Here is an 18,266-nt window from a genome sequence, read left to right on the forward strand (position 1 = left end):
GACTGTTCCCGTGAAGAGCCAGGTCAAAACTGAATTGTATACGTCTGGGTCCAAATTGGGGTAACATAGTGAGCAAAAGAATGACAGATTTAACCCAGTCCTCGACTGGGGGTGAATGGATGATTCACTCAGTGTTCTGTTAATTATTTCTTGCTGCATCATATTATACCCTAAGTGGGACATGTATGCCAAGACTTTGTATCCTTTACTGCTTTGCCACTGGATTCAAGCTAGCCAGGTTATATACCCAGAAGCTGGTCCCAGTTTGTTTCCAGGGAGGCATTCGATCTATTACTTGTTGCAGGACCTTATTTATGGAACACCCCCATCTGACCATAGATTTCACCTCATTAGTACTGGTTTTACAACTAAATGCAGCAATACGCAACTGAAAGAGGACGAATCAACTTTTTACAAAGCACTGTCTCCTGCACGAAAACACTGGTCACCATGTTTTATTAACTTTGGTATCTGTTTGACCTAGAAACTTTCCTTTAAAATGTACAGATTATGCAGCGGATGATTGTGGCAAATCTATATTGCGTCTTCATTATTCCAGTGTCCATGCCTATGGATGCAACCAAATTTTCCAACGTTCAAAAAACCTAGATCATAGTTACTATTTCTCTACAATGCTAACAAAGCAGCAAACCTCCAACAAGCTTTGATGGGGGGGGGGTGATCACTTAGTCCTGCATAGGTTTACTATGTTGTGTTTTAAAGGGCGAGAGAGCAATGAAAGAAAAAATATATATTACTAAAAAGTTATGTCTAAAACGCCACACCTATCCCACACCCATTTGATAACCGGCACTTGGAAATCCCAAGTGGAAAATTGAGAGGTAAGAAAAAACAAGACTAGAAGGAAAAAGATCCCAGGTTATAATGTCACTAAAGGAAGAAGCTATGAACACTAACTTCAATCTAGCACAAATTTACTTTAAAACTACAATGGCCAAGGACTACTTGAAATGGAGCCACGTGCACTCAAGTATTTTAGAGTTGTATTAGGGGGAAATAGGACACAAGCAGATTATGGATGGCATTAGGCGGTTAACAACCAAGTATACCCCTCTGATCTAAACACTTAAATAGTGGCGTATAAATAAGGCAAGATATTGCTATATGCCATTCACCTTGAACCAAGTCAATGATACTGGAGTAATGCGGATATGGGAGGTCTGCTGAAGTGTACAGGTATGGCAAGAATCAACAAAAAGAAATTTAGAAGTGCAACAACGTATTTCAAATTAGGCCATTCTTAAAACAAAATGACCAGTTGCAGTAGTACTCCACAAGTTGTACAAGACAATATGGAGCACTATGTCAGTCTTAATTTGATATTGGAGAAGTAGATTGAAACTTGCCAGCCATGCAGAGGAAACCGACAATACCACCCGAGCCTGGCTATGAGTCAAACAGTGTCCTATTTAAACGGCTCACCTGTGTTACATTTTCAATTCAGCTGTAACTATTACTATAAACCAGTAAAAGCTGACCAGCAACATACCATTTGTTCCAATGACAAAAACTGCAACTGCCTCTATAGCCCAGACTATTTCACTAGCAGCATCCCATTAGAAAGCGGCCGAGCATTGAACCTGAACAAGTGCGACAAACTAAGCACACCCAAATTTAGGCTTGCCAGTGTCAGAACTCCAGGCCTCGCTGTAAGAATGCTTACACTAACTGCATTTTAATACTGCAATAGAAGGTCGTACAGAACTTGGTTTGAAAGACACCTTACTGACAATGGAGGCAGCTGGCCATTAAATATGCAATATTAAAAAAGTAATACTGTTTTATTTTGCTTCAAAAACATTTCAGCATTTTAAAACATAGAAAAAAAAACATAACATTGCAATTAAGTACAGAACGCTTTTGGACATTTGCCTGCTCCTGCTCTTCACTTTCATTCAGTGAAGTGATGCGTCAAGAGTTGTATAGTTTAAAAAACTACCACACTTAACTAAAACGAACTCATACCATGCCAGATGAACCCCTTTCCACAACTAAGAATTGCATCAATATCCTATCACTATATACAGAAATACAACTTTTATGCTAAACAGACGCTCACTGTAGTGTAAATAGATTTACCCTCACAGTTCATGCTTTGGGTCACTATGGCACCATATGGAAGGTACAACCTTAAGTACATTCTCTTCCCTGAGGCACCAAACAACTCCATGCATGTACCACAAGAACAGGTCTAGTTTATTTTACAGACTATCAATATGTACAGTTTGGAACCCAGGATTTTCTAGCAAATAACCATATAGAACAACTTACAAATAAAAAATGCTTGAAACATTTTTAAATGCTTTGTTACACCAACAGCAAAAGTGCGGAGGGAGGAGATCACTAGAGCGCCTTATTTATTCCCCACCCTCTCCATTTTAAAAAGGTTTGGAAATATTTACAACTTTGATACAGTTTCAGGATGCTCATACACCCATTGCCACTTAGTAAACCAGTTTCAACTAGAAGAGCATTTTCGAAACTACAAAGAGCATAATCCAATCTTGTAATTAAACTTAATAAGGGCAGTAACTCCATGTTGAGTCTTTTGTAGCAATTCCCCACTACTCTAATTATTCACAAACATTTATTCATCATCTTCCTCTTCTTCCTCGTCCTCATCTTCATCCTCGTCCTCATCTTCATCATCCTCTTCAACCTTCTTCCGGGCAACAGGCTTTGCAGCTACTTTGGCACCATCAAATTTACCTTTCGATTTGTAATCTGCAACATCCTAAAAAGGCAAGAATATCCCAAGTAAGAAAATGGTGAAGGCGTTTAGTGTCCAACTACTCCACGCCCCAATTACTCAATGGGAAACCAGGTAAGAGCCAGGAAGATCACTGTGTAGTCAAACTCAAACCTATGATTCTGCTCCTGTTACAGGTGGATGCTATACAAGCAGGGTGGTCTAGAACAGTTTAATAAACCTCATAAGTCTTAGTTTGTATTGCGTACTACATTTTCCTTAGAACAACACTCACCTTTTCATATTTCTCCTTCAGTTTTCCTGCCTTTATGTTGTACGGTTGTTTTTCGCCATCACTGAGATTATTCCACATCTCACCCAATTTTTTTGCTATGTCACCAATGGAAATGCCAGGATTTGTAGATTTAATTTTGGGACGGAAATCGGAGCAGAACAGGAAGAAACCAGACCTAAAAAGTACGAAGGAAAAAATAAAAATAGTCATTTAAGAATGAACCATTTTAGAACACTGTTGAGTATCAAGGTGTATGTCAAACACGCCAAGTCCAACAAAGCTGATGTAGCCGATTAGCAGGAAAATGAACTGCGTACCAACCCTCACATTCACAGTAAAGTTGCGAATTGCTTCAATAAGAGAACATGAGTGATGGAGCAGTAACCTAGGGCGGAGGTTAAGAGATAGTTAAGTAGGATAATTTATATGGCTTTGGTTGTGTGGGCCCACCCCATATGGCGTCTCAATGTCATGCAGATGCTAGGTAACTCCTACTGGGCTGCTACAAGAACGCAGGTTTAAGGAAATAAAAATTGAAAACTTGAAGAATTCCAAGCTATATGTCAAATTATTACAATGATGCGATGTCGCAGATCACGTATACATAGATTTCTTTAAGAAGTCATTACATGGAGGTTTTTTTTTTTTTTTTTTAGATAATAATAGTCTATTAGTCAATGGTGAAGGCTGACAACACGTCTACACTCCCGTAGGGGCAAAGTTTATGGCCAGGATGGCATGTCCAAACTCAGCATAGTCAATAGAATGGAAGTGGTTCAATGGCGCTGGAGTACCATGCGATCTGTGACCCCACTCTGCAGAGAATTGTTGCAGTCCCAAGTTTGTGTCAAGTCACTCTGAACTGCCAGTGCGTATCCAATGCTGTTTTAGATTAGCTAGTGTTATGAATTATTCCCAACTAGAAAACCAAATCTTACAACATTGTCGGAGAATACCTGAAGGTTACGTTTAAGCAACATTGTTCTAAGAGAACACTTACGGGGGCCTTTTGGGAGCATTAGGGTCCTTCTTTTTCTTTCCTCCCTTGGTTGGTCCAAAGTCTTTCATTTCTCTGTCATATCGCACTTTGTCAGCCTTTGCCAGGTCATCAAACTTGGATTTCTCTTTGCCAGACATGGTCTGAAAAAAAATGTAATGCATTGATTAACTGTGAGCTGACATCCGAACAAGACAGTCAAGCTAGAATTTAAACTTCGAACAAATTACACTATCGGAATACAGCAGGTCAGTTAAATACAATTAGTTACCTTCCATCGTTCTGAACACTTCTTGGAAAACTCTGCAAAGTTGACCGGAATTTCGGGACTCTTCTTTTTGTGCTCGTCGCGGCACGTTTGCACAAAGTAGGCATAAGCAGACATCTTGCCTTTGGGCTTCTTGGGGTCTCCTTTTGCCATCTTTCCGATCTATGCATTGGAAGAAAAAAATATATATAAGTAACGAGATTGCACTACACAACACACTAGAAATTTTTCAAACGGATCATTTTTAGCATATTGTTCATATTTTGCACATAAACACTGGTTATCGAATGGCTCCAAATGAGACGTGTGGGAGTAAATACACTATGCAGTATACCTGCAAATGCACGTCCTTTCTATTCTACGAGAGGATATAGAAAGCACCATAGCTAAACATCTGGATTCAACACTAAAAAATGAGCACAGGTAGTTACTGCAGGTAACTACTTGTGATGCCGTGTAAGTCTGCAATATAAATCTATCTTTTTAGATAATTAAAGGCTAATCGCTTTGCACAACAGGATTAATCTCTTCCCCAAAACCCGAAAAATCGACGAAATCATAGAAATAGACAATGACGGGAAAAAACGCAAATAATGCGGAACGTAACGCTTCAGTTGGTCCACACAACCTGATTAAAAAATATCACTTTTTTCAAAATTGTAAAAAAAAAGTGATGAAAAAGCAGAAAGAATGCCGTTATAAACAGCTGCTGTACAGGTGTATTAGAACCGTGTACAACACGAACATCCAAGAAATTATGAAAATTTACTAAAATGTCCGATTAAAAATGCAGCGTTTTGATTCCCGCCATCTTTTCCTTTCTCCACACCCAAGGTCATCGTCAACAAACAAAAAAAATAGTCTTTAAAAACTTATTTCTACCTGCGAGAAGTAAGCGTCCCGGCGCGGGATCGCTTAACGTGCGGGAAATGGGCTCTGTGTATGTATGAGGTGTACTTTAACTGAAGGGCTATCCACAGCACAAACTACGGGTCACCCCGACACCAATAATTCATCTTCCATTTTGTGAAAAGCTTCTTCATGAAAGAAAGCCCCCTTCAAACGAGCCCCAGAACCCTATTTTATAGTTATTTTTTGAGAACAGGATGGCTCGGGGCGGCGAGAGCGCACTTCTCATCGAGGGTACGGCTGCAATGATAGTATATACTGTGGTATTGAGGATATAGCCGAGCCGCGGCTGTTTCTTTGCCATAGCTCTCCATTCACTAAAATGGCTTCTCTGTCAGGAACGAGGCTGCACTAACAAAGCCACGCACACACCCTCATCGGTGGTTGACAGAGCACTGAGAGGCGACGGAACCACCAAAACACACCAGATTAACAGCATTCGAAGCAGAAAGCTATTTCCTAACAGTCCCCCTATCTATTCATTAAAAAATTATTAGCCGTTTTAGAACAGCGAGCGGTTTACAACGTCCCCCCTCCCCCGCCACTGGCGCTGCACTGTTTAACAAAGACTCTACAGCGCAGCCATTATACAGCCCGTCTATCGGCAGAGACAGGCGCGGCAGAGCTGCCGAAAAAGTGACTATTCAAGCGAAGAAGGCAAAAAAGCCCACCAAAGGGACAAGACTAGGTAGGAAAAGCGATGGCCGTGGGGGCTGCGGCATTTTTTTCAAGAAGAGAAGCAGGGGGGAGCGCAGAGAAGGGTCGTTAGAGGGCGCCCCCTCCCTCCTCCGCCTTACGCATCTCTTCTTTCTCTATGAGGCTCGCCAGCCATGTTAATGCTGAGCTGAAGGCAGGGGACTTCGGAAACAGCTGAGTCAAAAGGGGGTACCAAGACACCTCAAGATTTGGGAAAGCGCATGAACAAGGAGGGCAGGCGAGGGGACGCAAGGACATGGCGTTTGTACATATTTATAAGTAACACAATGGGAGTTAACAGTTAAGGAACATGGCACCCCCCTCCCGTGAGCAAGAACATAAGGCGATGATCCTATCATAGGGACAGCCATGTTAATGCAGAATACAGAGGCAGCAATGCGCACACCACGATCACCGGCACCACAACAACACATCAAATTAATAAATAGTTACAAACAAAACATGGGATGGGGAATTAAAATATATTTTTTTCACCAGAGTCAAGCGTTAAGACTCACATAGCTCTTACAGTGACGTAAAGGGGACGAGCAGAAAGCAGTTAAAAAGTTTAGCTGACACACACAAAGGCGGCAATAACAAAAAGCAAGTGGTACTGTAAATGTTTTAAACTATAGCTTTCCTAAAAAATACAATAAACTGGGGTTCTAAAGGCCGTACAGTCTATAAGTTCAATAATTGTCGAGCCCCCAAGGTAGACACGAAACGATCAGGCTTCCCGTAAAGGGCAGCCGTCGGGTCTTTGGGACGTTTCGAGCCATGAATAAAACGTTGACCACATAACAAGAGCGCGCAGCAAGATAGGAGATCCGATAGTGCGGCTGGGCTAGGCAATAAGGGACATAGTCGCGCGATCAGCGATGATTCCGCTTACCTGTGCTGTTCACTTCGTGTTAGAAACACAGGGTATACGGCTCGAGCTCCACAACAGCACTGGTCTTCTCCAGCAGCCTCGCGCTAGCTTCAAAGCACGAGAACAGCCTGATTGGCCGGCGGCTGAAGCCGTTTAAAAGAGCCTCCTCTCCCAACCATTGGCTGAGGCAGGCTTCTTGGATATTCATTAGGCATTGGATCTGATTGGTGCATTGGAGCTACATTGTTAATACTCTTTTAAACAAAACTCCCGCCTGAAAGATGGGGGACGAAAGTTTGAGGGTGTACTTCCCTCACTCTTCTGCCCTGCATGCATTGCCATGCGCACTCACCTACCTGTGCTAATTCTTCACTTAGTCATAGTATGCGCGGACAATGCTTTTGCGCGATATATCACCAGGAGGCGCACTGCCGCACAACATAATGCACACATTAGAAGTACTGGTAGGCTACGTTGTATTTGAACCCGAATGGCGTTATGAATTGGTACGGACACAATGGAATTACTGCGTGAGCGAAGTGTAGATGATTGTAACAGTGTTATATACTTCAACACGAAACTAACCCCTTGCCTATAAAACATGCGTTGGTAAATATATTTGACCTTACCTGTATTGAATGTGGTTGCGAACTTATAACCCTTCGGGGCATATGCTGGTGTCTAACCCACCATACCACGCCTCCGACTATACTGCTCTGACCCTTACCTGATATGTGTTTGGCCTTTGTGCGTGCATATTGTAATTCCACTTATCCTGGTCTTGTAAGTCATATCTGGCTTTGCAGGTGTGTGGAGCTCGTCTGTATTGGTTGTCCAAAAATGCTCCGATGACTTACTTGTAACTATTACGCTGAGTCCTACTCTTCATATTCACAGTCCTTATAATTGAGTAACCCACACCGAGACGGGTACGGTTTAACCTTCATTCTAAAAAACTTTTGCTTTTATGAAATGAGCTCCAGTCCACTCAAAGTGGGGTATTCTATGCCTCACCTATAACAGGGAGTCCTGTGCTAAGTAGCAAGGCCAAAGCAATACATCATTGCATTCACATTCACAGGAAGAGTGGGCAGGAATTATGGGAAGAGTAGGGCTCAGTGTAACGAAGAATACAAGTAAGTAATTGGGGTATTACCAATGTCTCCCTCGTCTTTGTACCAGTCCTTATCTATGACAACGTAACTAGAGATGCATTGAATAAAAAGTCATACATAGCTAACTCAGAAGCAGCTTAATTGGAGAAGATATGCTCACAGAACAGAAGACCAACCTGCAGGCCGCAGTGAAAACCAGTGGATCAAACTGAAGCGGGAAACAAGAGGGAGGAAAATAAATTAAAGTTGGAGCTTGCCAATTTGGTGCAGGCTCGAAAATGCAGGAGGCTGGCCATGGATGAGACAAAACTGGCCCATGATTTTAGCCTCAAAGAGCTGGACATTAGAGCCCTACAAGTGGGGTCCAGCAAGAGCAATGTGGTAGCATATCTGCAGTGTCCAATGGTGAGCCCAGAGTCAGGATATCCAAGGATTTGGTGCCCAGTTATGTTTTGTTATAATGTCATAATACATTTGTAGCGCGCACTGTTACTCTAGAATGCCCTGGCGCGAGGGTGAGCAGAGGTAGGAGCAAGAATCAAATTAGCGGATCAAGTTGAACAGATGTGTTTTGAGCTGCTTCTTAAAGAGCTGAAACTCCGAGGTGAATTGGAGAGCAGCAGGAAGCGTATTCCATGCCTCTGCAGCCTTGACAGAGATTTATTTAATTTTATTTAATTTCTTATATAGCGCAAGAATAAACTCCTTACGGGGTATCTCCGCGCTTTGCTCGTTTTAGATGTACATATAGAGGAGTTGTAGTAAGTGAGCTGAGATCTGGTAAACAGAACGATCCAATTATATTTCTAGGAACAGTAAGATGGACTGTATGTGGTAGGGTATGTCATTGAGTAATGGTTTGTGACCTATGAAGTGTCTCTAGGAGTGCACAAGTCCCAGAGGAGTTCGGGGATGGTAGTTTATGGACGTCTATGCCCACAGTGGGAAGGGGCATACTCCTTACGCTAGAGGTAGAGGACCCAACGTGGTACATTGCTATGAAGGCCATGTTAGCCAGTAAGTAGAAGGCCTTGTTAGCCAGTAAGTTGAGACTTCCCATAGAAGTGGGTGGGGTGCCAGGGGTGACCATCTCAAAGCCCACTGAGGAGGACATTGCTCCTCTTGGTGACCAGCCTCAGCTTGCTGGATGGCATGTGGAAGGAGGACCCACCAAGGAGGAGTTCTGTATGGCACAGAGGGAGTGTGCAACCCTTGTGGGACTGAGGCAACAGTCCAAAGCCCAAGCAGCAGGTGATGCATCTGAAAGCCATCACATTTACTGGGAGAACAACCTTCTTAACATTGAACCTAAGGCTCCTGTGAATGGGACAAGGGACTTGGTGGTCCCCCCAATGCTGCAGGGCCTTCCTACTGGATGCAAAAAGAACAATTGATGGACAGAATACTGATCAATGTCAAACATTCATCCCAGTAGAGAGATCAGGACCTAAATCCATCTTTTTTATGCTCCCCGTGCCAGTCCAGGTTAAACACAGCCATATGCAAATCAGCCTTGACCCTGCTCCCCAAGGGAATAGTCCAGCCCGAACTGCCAGACCAGGTCCTCCCTGGATCAGAAATAATCATCCTAGGACCAGTTTCGGGGTTTCACCCCTCATCAGCCAGGATAGCTTGAATCTAGTGACATGGAGAGCACAGGACCGGAGTCTGGGCATACCCATCCCATCCGGGGTGACTAATGCAAAAAGAACAATTGATGGACAGAATGCTGATCAATATCATACAATCACCCCAGTACACATTATCTGTGCCTAAATCCATAGTGGTATTGCTCCCCGTGCCATTCCAGTTTAATACCAGCCAAATGCAAATGAGACTTGACCCTGCTCCCCATTGAAACAGTCCAGCCAGAACTGCCAGGCCAGGTCCTCCCTGGTCCAAAAAAAAGCATCCTGGGACCAGTTTCAGGGTTTCACCCCTCTTCAGCCAGGCTAGCTTGACTCCAGTGGCATAAACAGCACCGGACCCATATCTGGTCATACCCGTCTCACTCTTTGTGACAAATGTAAAAAGAACAATTGATGTACGAATTCTGATCAATGTCAAACATTCATAAGACAGATTTGCATATGGCTGGGTCCAAACTGGTGTGGCGTAGTGAGCAAAAGAACAATGGATTTAACCCAGATCTCTTGACTGTGGGTGAATGTTTGATTAATTCAGCATTATTCCCATTATTTCTTGTGCATCATTTTTCACCCTAAGTGGCATGAATATGCCCAGACATGGATCCCTTGTTCGCTGTGCCACTGTATTCAAGCTAGCCTGGCTAATAAGGGGTAAGACCCTGAAACCTGTTCCAGGATGATTGTTTCTGGACCAGAGAGGACCAGGCTTGGCAGTTCGGACTGGACTCTTGCCATGAGGAGCAGGGTCAAGACTGATTTGCATATGACTGGGTACAAAGTGGGGTGGAGTAGTGAGCAAAAGAACAACAGAATTAACCCAGATATCTTGATTCATTCAACATTCGCTCCCTTATTTTCTGCTGCAGCATTTTTCGCCCTAAGTGGGGTGGGTATTCCCAGATGTAGGTCCCTTGCTCGCTGTGCCCCTGGTATATGTGATAACCTTTTCGCCAGTATCAAATGCCAACCGCAAAATGATTAGAAGAAATTGGCCTATTTTGAATGCAGGTACCCTTGATCTAGAAATGCCCATGTTTGCTTTTAAGAAAAGCAAGAATATAAAAGACCAGTTGGTTCGCGCAGCATTACCTACCACCATAATCCCAATCCTACCCTACACGATTTGTGGGCTCTAGCACCACTCAAGGGTCACTCAAAATGTGGAAACTGTTTGGTCTGTGAATTCACCATTGAGTGCAATGAATTTGTGTTTAAGGATATTCGGAACCAACTGAAAGGATTTACAAACTGTAACACATGTAATGTAGTATGTGCCATTTTCTTTCCATGTGATATGATATACGTGGGACAAACAACACAAAAAATCCGCCTACGCTTCACCCAACACCGAAGCAGGCTAAGATGTAAAACAGCGAACGCACTACTGGTTGAGCACTTTACTCAAAATGGACATTCAGAGAATGACATCCATTGGACTGTGATTACTGCCATCAAATTGTCCCCAAGAGGTGGAGATATTGCAAGGATTCTTAACAAATAAGAGTTCAAATGGATTTTAAAGACTGATAGCCTCAACACAGGATTAAACCTCCTTGAGGATTGGACTGTTTTGGTATAATGATATACTGCATACTTCTTCTCCAATGCGATTTTCGTCAGACCAAATGTATAAATTGTTTCTCCCTGAACTGCATAAACTATCATGCCCAGACACAATTGTTTATTTTCCATGTCACTAATCACTGCGTTCGCGGTCACCCCGGCAAGACTGCCATCGCAGCCCTCGCCGTGACTTAATGCACTTCTACTCATTGTTTGACTCCTTCCATCTCCCTCCTAAGATGGCCGCCACACTCACTTCACTCGAAGCCTCTCTTCGCTTCCCATTCCAATCACGTGCTATTCAAGACCATCACACTGCTATCTCCTAATTAACACAGTCTTTCCGGTTCCAACACTGTGACTTGACTCTGCAGAACCTGCAATTGTGCCGCTGTGTATTCACTTGCCCGGTAAGTCCCATCACTCACACACCTGGATTAGTAATCTGGTTCGTCCGCTGACCTTGCTCTGACCCCCCTTTTACCTCCTCCCTTACTCTTAGGCTATTATGCTGCTGCCGATCTCCCATGCGATCAACTAACCGAACCCGTAATCGTGCTGAATAGGCTCCCCACATCTGTTGACGCCTACTCTGGTACCCACTAGGTAAGCATATCCTCGCACACCACCAGCAGGTTACGCTATTTGATCTTTATCTAACCCTCCACCTCTCCTTAGGGAACCACCTGGCAACTCCGTAACCTCAGAGTTCACTGAACCGGTTCCTAAATCCACGGAAATACCGCGCACCGCGCCTCACTACATCGCCCACGTCCCGCTTGCCCGAAATCGGTAAGCAACCTTCTGACCCATAGCGCCCTAGATTTTGCCAGTATATGGCGCCCGCATCCGCACCACCACTTATCACCTTGTTTCTCCGTCACCTTCTCTATTACACTGAAGCTCTTAATGTGCACAATTGCTCCATTGTCGTTCTGTGATAGAGTAACACTGACTTGCCAATACGTGTTTTTGAATTGCCTGAGGTTTGCTGCTATTTCGCCCTGAGTGTAATGTCTGCTACTACATGCCCTTAACTCTTAAACTATAAATAGTATTGTAGTTGGTTTGAATTCTATGCACTCTGCATTTGAAACACGGTCTTCCTGCAAATGAGCATGTAGTGTGTCTCATCGTTGTTGTAGCCTGCCGTCCAATTTTTTGTCGTGATTCCTAATTTCTGCCAATTGTATTTTCCTTCCCTTCCGTCCCATAGGCATCTGAGGCTTCCTATTGTTAGGCATAATATCTATGTCCTGATGATGATCCGTGTAACGGTTTAACCGATCGAAACGCCGTCGACAATTGAAAGCACCTTATACATCCCAAACCGTATGTGTACTTTAAATGTAAAGGTGTTCGTTATGTTTTGTTGTACCTTGACATTGTGCAATTAACGGTGCAACGAACCATAAGCTTTTGCCTAAAAGCCCTGTGTTTCAGTTTTTGTCATTCACTGTATGTTGCACATGTGTTAAGTAGGGTACAGGCTTGTGCCCCACTTTGTGTATTGCTGTGTAATATTCATTCTTACTGTTTGCAAGTAAATATCAGACCTCTGTCCGGCTGGACACGTCCAATCAATATAGTAATGACTAAGTCTATATTCATTTTTCTATGGTATACCTCCTATAAGGGAACACTGTTGTCTAAAAAGAAGTTACTTAAGCTGACTTTATTTGGCTCCCCTTGTTGTTTTCAAATATGCTGAATTCAACCCACCCTGACTCATGAGGGGTAATACTCCAAAACCGATCCCAGGATGCCTGGTTCCGGTCCAGAGATGACCTGGCTTAGCAGTTCAGACTGGACTGTTTCCATGAGGAGAAGGGTCAAGACTAATTTGCATATATGTCTGGGTCCAAACTGGGGTGTTGTAGTGAGCAAACGAATGATAGATTTAACCCAGATCTCTTGACTGGGGGTAAATGTTTTATTCATTCAGCATTCCGTCCATAATTTCTTGCTGCAGCATTTTTCGCCCTAAGTTGGATGGGCATGCCCAGATATGGGTCCCTTACTCGCTGTGCCTCTGGATTCAAGCTTGTCTTGCTGGTGAGGGCTGATACCTTAAAACCGGTCCCAGGATGCTTGTTTCGGATCCAGAGAGGACCTGGCTTGGTAGTTCGGGCTGGACTGTTGCCACAAGGAGCCGGGTCAAGACTGATTTGCATATGGCTGGGTCAAAACTGGGGGGCTTTGTGAGCCAAGGAACAACAGGTTTAATCCATATCTCTTGACTGGGAGGTGAACATTTGTTTCATCCAGCATTCCGTCCATCATTTCTTGCTGCAGCATTTTCCTACTAGAGCTAGATTACAAAATTCCCATGGCAAGTCATCTGGACCAAGACAAGTCTTTTGTAAAAAGTCTTCAAGGAATTCAAACATGATCAGGAAGCGCCAATTGGAAACATAAGTAAGCCAACAGGAAGCAAAACTACACCAAACAGGAGCAAAGGTCACCAACAGGAGCGAAGACACACCAGCAGGAGCAAGGAGTGTTGCAACCCAAGGAAATGAAGAATTTAGCCCCTTAAATATCCATAGACGGGAAGGGATGGTACAGGAAATAAGCAGTTGCCATTTTGAATATGGAAAAGGAAACGTAAGGAATAGGAAAGGTCATCATCTAGGAATGGGTAAATCAAAGAACTTTCTCATGGCGCTCTGGAAAACAGGACTGGGGACTCATGGGAAGAAGAAGTAACAAGATGTCACTAGGAGAATATACTTGAAGCCGCAGTGATAGCGTTCAAAACAAAAGGTGAGTGAAAATATGCCCCATAGAAGTACTGGAAGCTGCAGCTCCAAAACTGGAGCTGTGGTGTTCCAACTATGTTTACATGAGCATTAACAGGCCGCCGCATGGTGCTGCAGCATGCCAGACTGGACATAAGCGTTGCAGAGTTTAACTGTGATGCTGGAACAGCGGGCCTCCGCGCAGCACCGCGACACGCCCAAGAAGAGGGAGGCACTGCGGGGGTGTCATGGGCGACCCACATTAATAAAGCGGGCAGCACCGTGGGCTGAACCATGGCCCGCGGCGCATCAGCCATTGGCAATCCCTTATAGCTGGTGGCCATCAACGTTGTTGGGCCTATGGGTCCCCACACTGCATCAGGGCAGGCAACAGGTTTGTTCTGGTGGATCATGTCATTAGGGACCCAGAGGCAGTCCCTCTGAGGACAATGACTGCACCTGCAATGGCAAAGGTCCGGATGGGGATTTTCACCTGAGTGGATTTCCCTGAGGAAGTTGTGTCTGACACAGGTACAAACTTCATGCCTGCATGCATATAGTCAATGTGGAAAGAGTTTGGGATAACCTACAAGTTCTCCACTCCTTGCCACCCACAAACAAATGGGTATGCAGAGAGATTCAACAAGACCCTGAAGGGCATGAGGAATAAGTCGGACATCCTCTTGCCTTGCCTGTTGTTTGCCTACAGGAAGGTACTGCAGAAGGGAGGGGGTTTCAGTCACTGTGAACGTCTGAACGGGCAACCTGTTAGAGGACCTCTGAGTTTGATGAAAGAGGGATGGGAGCAAGCTTCCAGGAAGATTCCCCAGGATGTAGTGAGCTACTGTAGTGTAGTTCCTATATTCCCAATAGGCTCTGCGCATTGGAATAATATATCCTATAGATGTGACGTAGGACTTATGTCTACCAGGTCGCTATCGAATATATTAAACTTAATTGTGAGTGCCAGCTAGCTCAGAGGTCACTAGAAACTTTCTCGAGTTCACAAGAAAGGATTTAGATTCTGACAACCGCATAAACATGACAACTTTGTTTCCCAAGATAAAACTGATCTTCAGAGTCCTGGAAACAATAGATAAATATTTTACTCAGTCATTCGTGCATGCTTCGTTTCACCAGAGGTGCAGAGAAATAGAGAGACGGGCGTTTTCAATAAAAGTATTTATTGAACAGTCTTCTTTCTCAAGCAGAAGAAATGAACCGCTACAATCGTGATACGGGTTGCAAAGTATAATGCGTACAGTAAGAAGAGTATTATTAAATAATACTGTAAAAGCATTGTATGGTTCCTAGACCATAAATAAATACATACATAAATAACAAAGGCTAAAAAGTACTCAACTGGTGCTTCTAAAATACGCCTACCACGATGTACCTAACCTAAGTCTAGTACAAGGGAAGAAGTAAGTGAGGTGTAGCATAAATTTAGTATTCTTTGCCAAGAATCTATCCAAGATTTCTCTTAGGGTCTAATCAGCTCCGTACCTTGGTTTAGAATGAAGGAGGTCTGTCTCAGGACTCGATTTCTCAACAACCCGCAAGGGTAGCTTGGAAACACTGGAGCTGGATTTCTCGGCCAGAGAAAAGACAGCGGCTCTCTCAGTGCATCTGCTGGAGGGTCGGCTTCCTTCGGCACTTGCTGTAGCAGGATGCGTCCGGCAAGTAGATAGTCGAACTGCTCCAAACCACTGTGTGTTTGCTAGGGCAAGTGTGGGAATATTTATACCTTGAAGGTGCCGAGTTTGACGTAAAGGTGGACATAATAATATCATCAAAGAGTCTCAGTTCTTTGAAAACTCCATGAGTTCTTGGACAAATCAATATTCAAGCAAGGGGAAGTCTCTAGCTGCTGAAGCCGAGTTTTCCAAGAAATCGTTGAGGATTTTCGGAACTAGTGGAAGTAGCCATGCTGTATTTGGACTGCATGAGCTATGTCTAAATATGGTTATGATTTCTATGCCTATATAAGGATATGGTGATTTATACCTATATAAGGGCATGAATCGGGAAAATTACACTAGGGTCTTTGTCCCAGGGGGGGAAGGGACGTAGGATAGGAGTCTGACACAACGGGTACACCTGAGGAGGTAGCAGTCAAGAGAGAGGCAGACTCCTTAAATAGTGTTTTAAGCGAGGGTTTTATTTTTATGTATGATCTCTTCCTGCGACTGGTGATCCGTTCTCGGGCAAAGGCAGCCGGGTCAAAGGTCAACTTCTTGTGTGTCTCCAGCTTGCTTCAGGGTCGGGTCTTGGCTTCCCTCCGGTTCCGGTGCTTTTGGGAAAGAAGGAGAAAGGCTATGTCAGGTCACAGTATGGGACCACGCTAGGTGATCAGGGCCGGGAGTGAGGGGAACCGGTGCACGGGTGCAATATTTACAACTCGTGAGGTAGGTGCTTGTGAGAAGGAGGAGAAGGTATCAGGACTGTACAAGGGGCTATACAACTACTCGGGAGGTTGGATCCTACATCCCACCCAGCCCGCCGCTCTGCCCCGTACCTGTTGGAGCCACGCTCCTCCCTCGGAAGCGTGGCGGGGTGAAGCGTGGAAACGTTGGCCTCCTGGCTTCTGCAAAGCTGCTCCGGACTCGCCGACCTCGGTCTCTTCTCTCGCCTCAAGTTCTCCTCCCGTCTTCACTCCGCTCTCGCTACTCCAGTCAACTCTTTTCGCCTCCAGGGAAACGCCGTCCGCCGCTTCCGGGTTCCGTCTCTCTTTTGACGTGCTGTCCACGCTGGTTAGGGGAGGAGTTTGGTCATTAGGTTCCCAGTTAAAGGGGCCGTGTATCCTTGTCTCGGTCGGCCAGCATGATTCCTGTTCCATGACGTCCCAGTGGGAATCAGGTGGCTGTTGAGAGGTAAAGGAGGAAGGCAAAAGAGGGGTGGCGGACCACCAGTCCGCTTCTGTGTTCTCTTCCACCCCCGTGACACTCGCCCCGTCACAGTCCTAAAATGCTATACAACACCCACTCCATTTTATTATGTTCAACATTACTAAATCTCAGCACTGAAACATATCTAAAGCATGTGTTTACAATCCCACCCAAAAATACATAAAAATGCATTTGAAATGGTTGTACACGAATAAATGAGCATTTATACTGAACGCATTTAAAAGCAATGATTTCATTTCAATTATATAGCATGTTATTAGAAAAGCGAACTGAATTAATCATAAAAATTATATTTATGAAATGGCTCTAAATACAGAAAAAGGTTGAGACTATCCCATAGCAGAATATATAAACTGTTTTGGTTTCTGGGTAAGGTCAATATTGTTCCTAGGAAGTGTTCAAATAATTCTTGTTCTCTAAGAATAGTTCTACTTTATGCAGATTGCTTTGTGCCAAAGTTCATTTTTGGAAAAAAGTCAAATCAAATCGTAGAATAATAGAGTTCCGAAGTTAGAAATTTTTGTTTTGAAAAAGCGAAGAATTTCAGAATTGAAAGAACACTTTGTGCTAACTTCAAAAGTTATTCTCGGTGTCAGGAGAAAACATTAAATCGTCTGGGCTGGCAAAGAAATCGTCTACCACAGTAGATGAAAGTTGAACCACTTCATTAAGTAGATCAATCGTACACAGATGAAAGGCATCGCCGTCAGCGTCAGTCGCATTAGCAATGTTCACAGTAGATGGTACCTGTGTGCCTGTTGGTCTGCGTATCTCACCCTCAGCTGGAATTGCCGGTGAGACCTCTATGGATGCCGTCATCAGGATTGGTAGCCGTTGGGGGCAACACAATGCATGAGCCGTTACCGAACCAAGCAAAGGGTCAACATCCATTGGCAGAGGTGATGAAAGTGTTAGACAGATATCCAACACGCATTCCTCTCCACAAAGCAGGCATCGTAGAACAGGTAAGATGCAATCTTGCCAGATTGGTCGGAATGACAGGAACCATGTGGTTTCAGATCTCTCAAACGAGTCAAGCCAAGAATCTGTGTTATGCATTCACGATACTGCATTGCCAGAAGAGAGTTCTCCATGGTAATCTAGGTATCGCTGGTGACCGGACTTGCCATAACGGAGCAGGAGGAACAAAATAGTATTCCTGCTACGAGTCCCAAGATCAGAGGCAGGCCGCCGAACACACAGTGCACGAAGTTAGGAAAAATGCCTAGGACTGCTTCAAAGGGTGCTAACAGACCCAAAAAAATCATCTTAAATACATGTATAATACCAATGGTATCAGACATGTTTAAGATACGACCTAACATTTCTGCGAAATGTATGGGGCAGTTTGTTGATAATAAGGCATGTATCTCTGCGGAGGACCTTGCAACTTGCAGATCATACGTCTCTCTGGACAAGGTCAGTGGCACAGTTTTTTGTAAAAGAATGGCTTTCATTCTGCTTAAAGTATCAATTTGTATAGAAGAGATGTTCAGTGAAGGCCAAAGTGGCGACTCCCCGTCTGTCTTAGTTTTCGGAAACA

General features: G+C 44.0%; 1 protein-coding gene across 1 annotated transcript; it reads right to left on the reverse strand.

Moving 5' to 3' along the window:
* Nucleotides 1-1,783: 1,783 nt before the first annotated feature.
* Nucleotides 1,784-6,919, reverse strand: HMGB3 (high mobility group box 3). The gene is made up of 5 exons (XM_086918584.1): nt 6,768-6,919; nt 4,274-4,432; nt 4,006-4,145; nt 3,006-3,180; nt 1,784-2,755 (listed from the first exon to the last, which is right to left on the reverse strand). Exons 2-5 carry the CDS (start codon nt 4,421-4,423, stop codon nt 2,609-2,611), a joined length of 612 nt encoding a protein of 203 aa, XP_086774710.1. The 5' UTR covers nt 4,424-4,432; nt 6,768-6,919; the 3' UTR covers nt 1,784-2,608.
* Nucleotides 6,920-18,266: the final 11,347 nt, after the last annotated feature.

This window comes from Lissotriton vulgaris, chromosome 4_1 (assembly GCF_964263255.1).
Source record: "Lissotriton vulgaris chromosome 4_1, aLisVul1.2, whole genome shotgun sequence".
NCBI lineage: Eukaryota > Metazoa > Chordata > Amphibia > Caudata > Salamandridae > Lissotriton > Lissotriton vulgaris.

Coding starts and splice junctions, on each gene's coding strand:
- HMGB3 (XM_086918584.1), bottom strand. CDS start 4,423: ATGGCAAAAGGAGACCCCAAGAAGCCCAAAGGCAAGATGTCTGCTTAT. Junction 4,146..4,273: donor AGTGTTCAGAACGATGGAAG/GTAACTAATTGT, acceptor ATTTTTTTTCAG/ACCATGTCTGGCAAAGAGAA. Junction 2,756..3,005: donor TGAAGGAGAAATATGAAAAG/GTGAGTGTTGTT, acceptor TTGCCTTTTTAG/GATGTTGCAGATTACAAATC.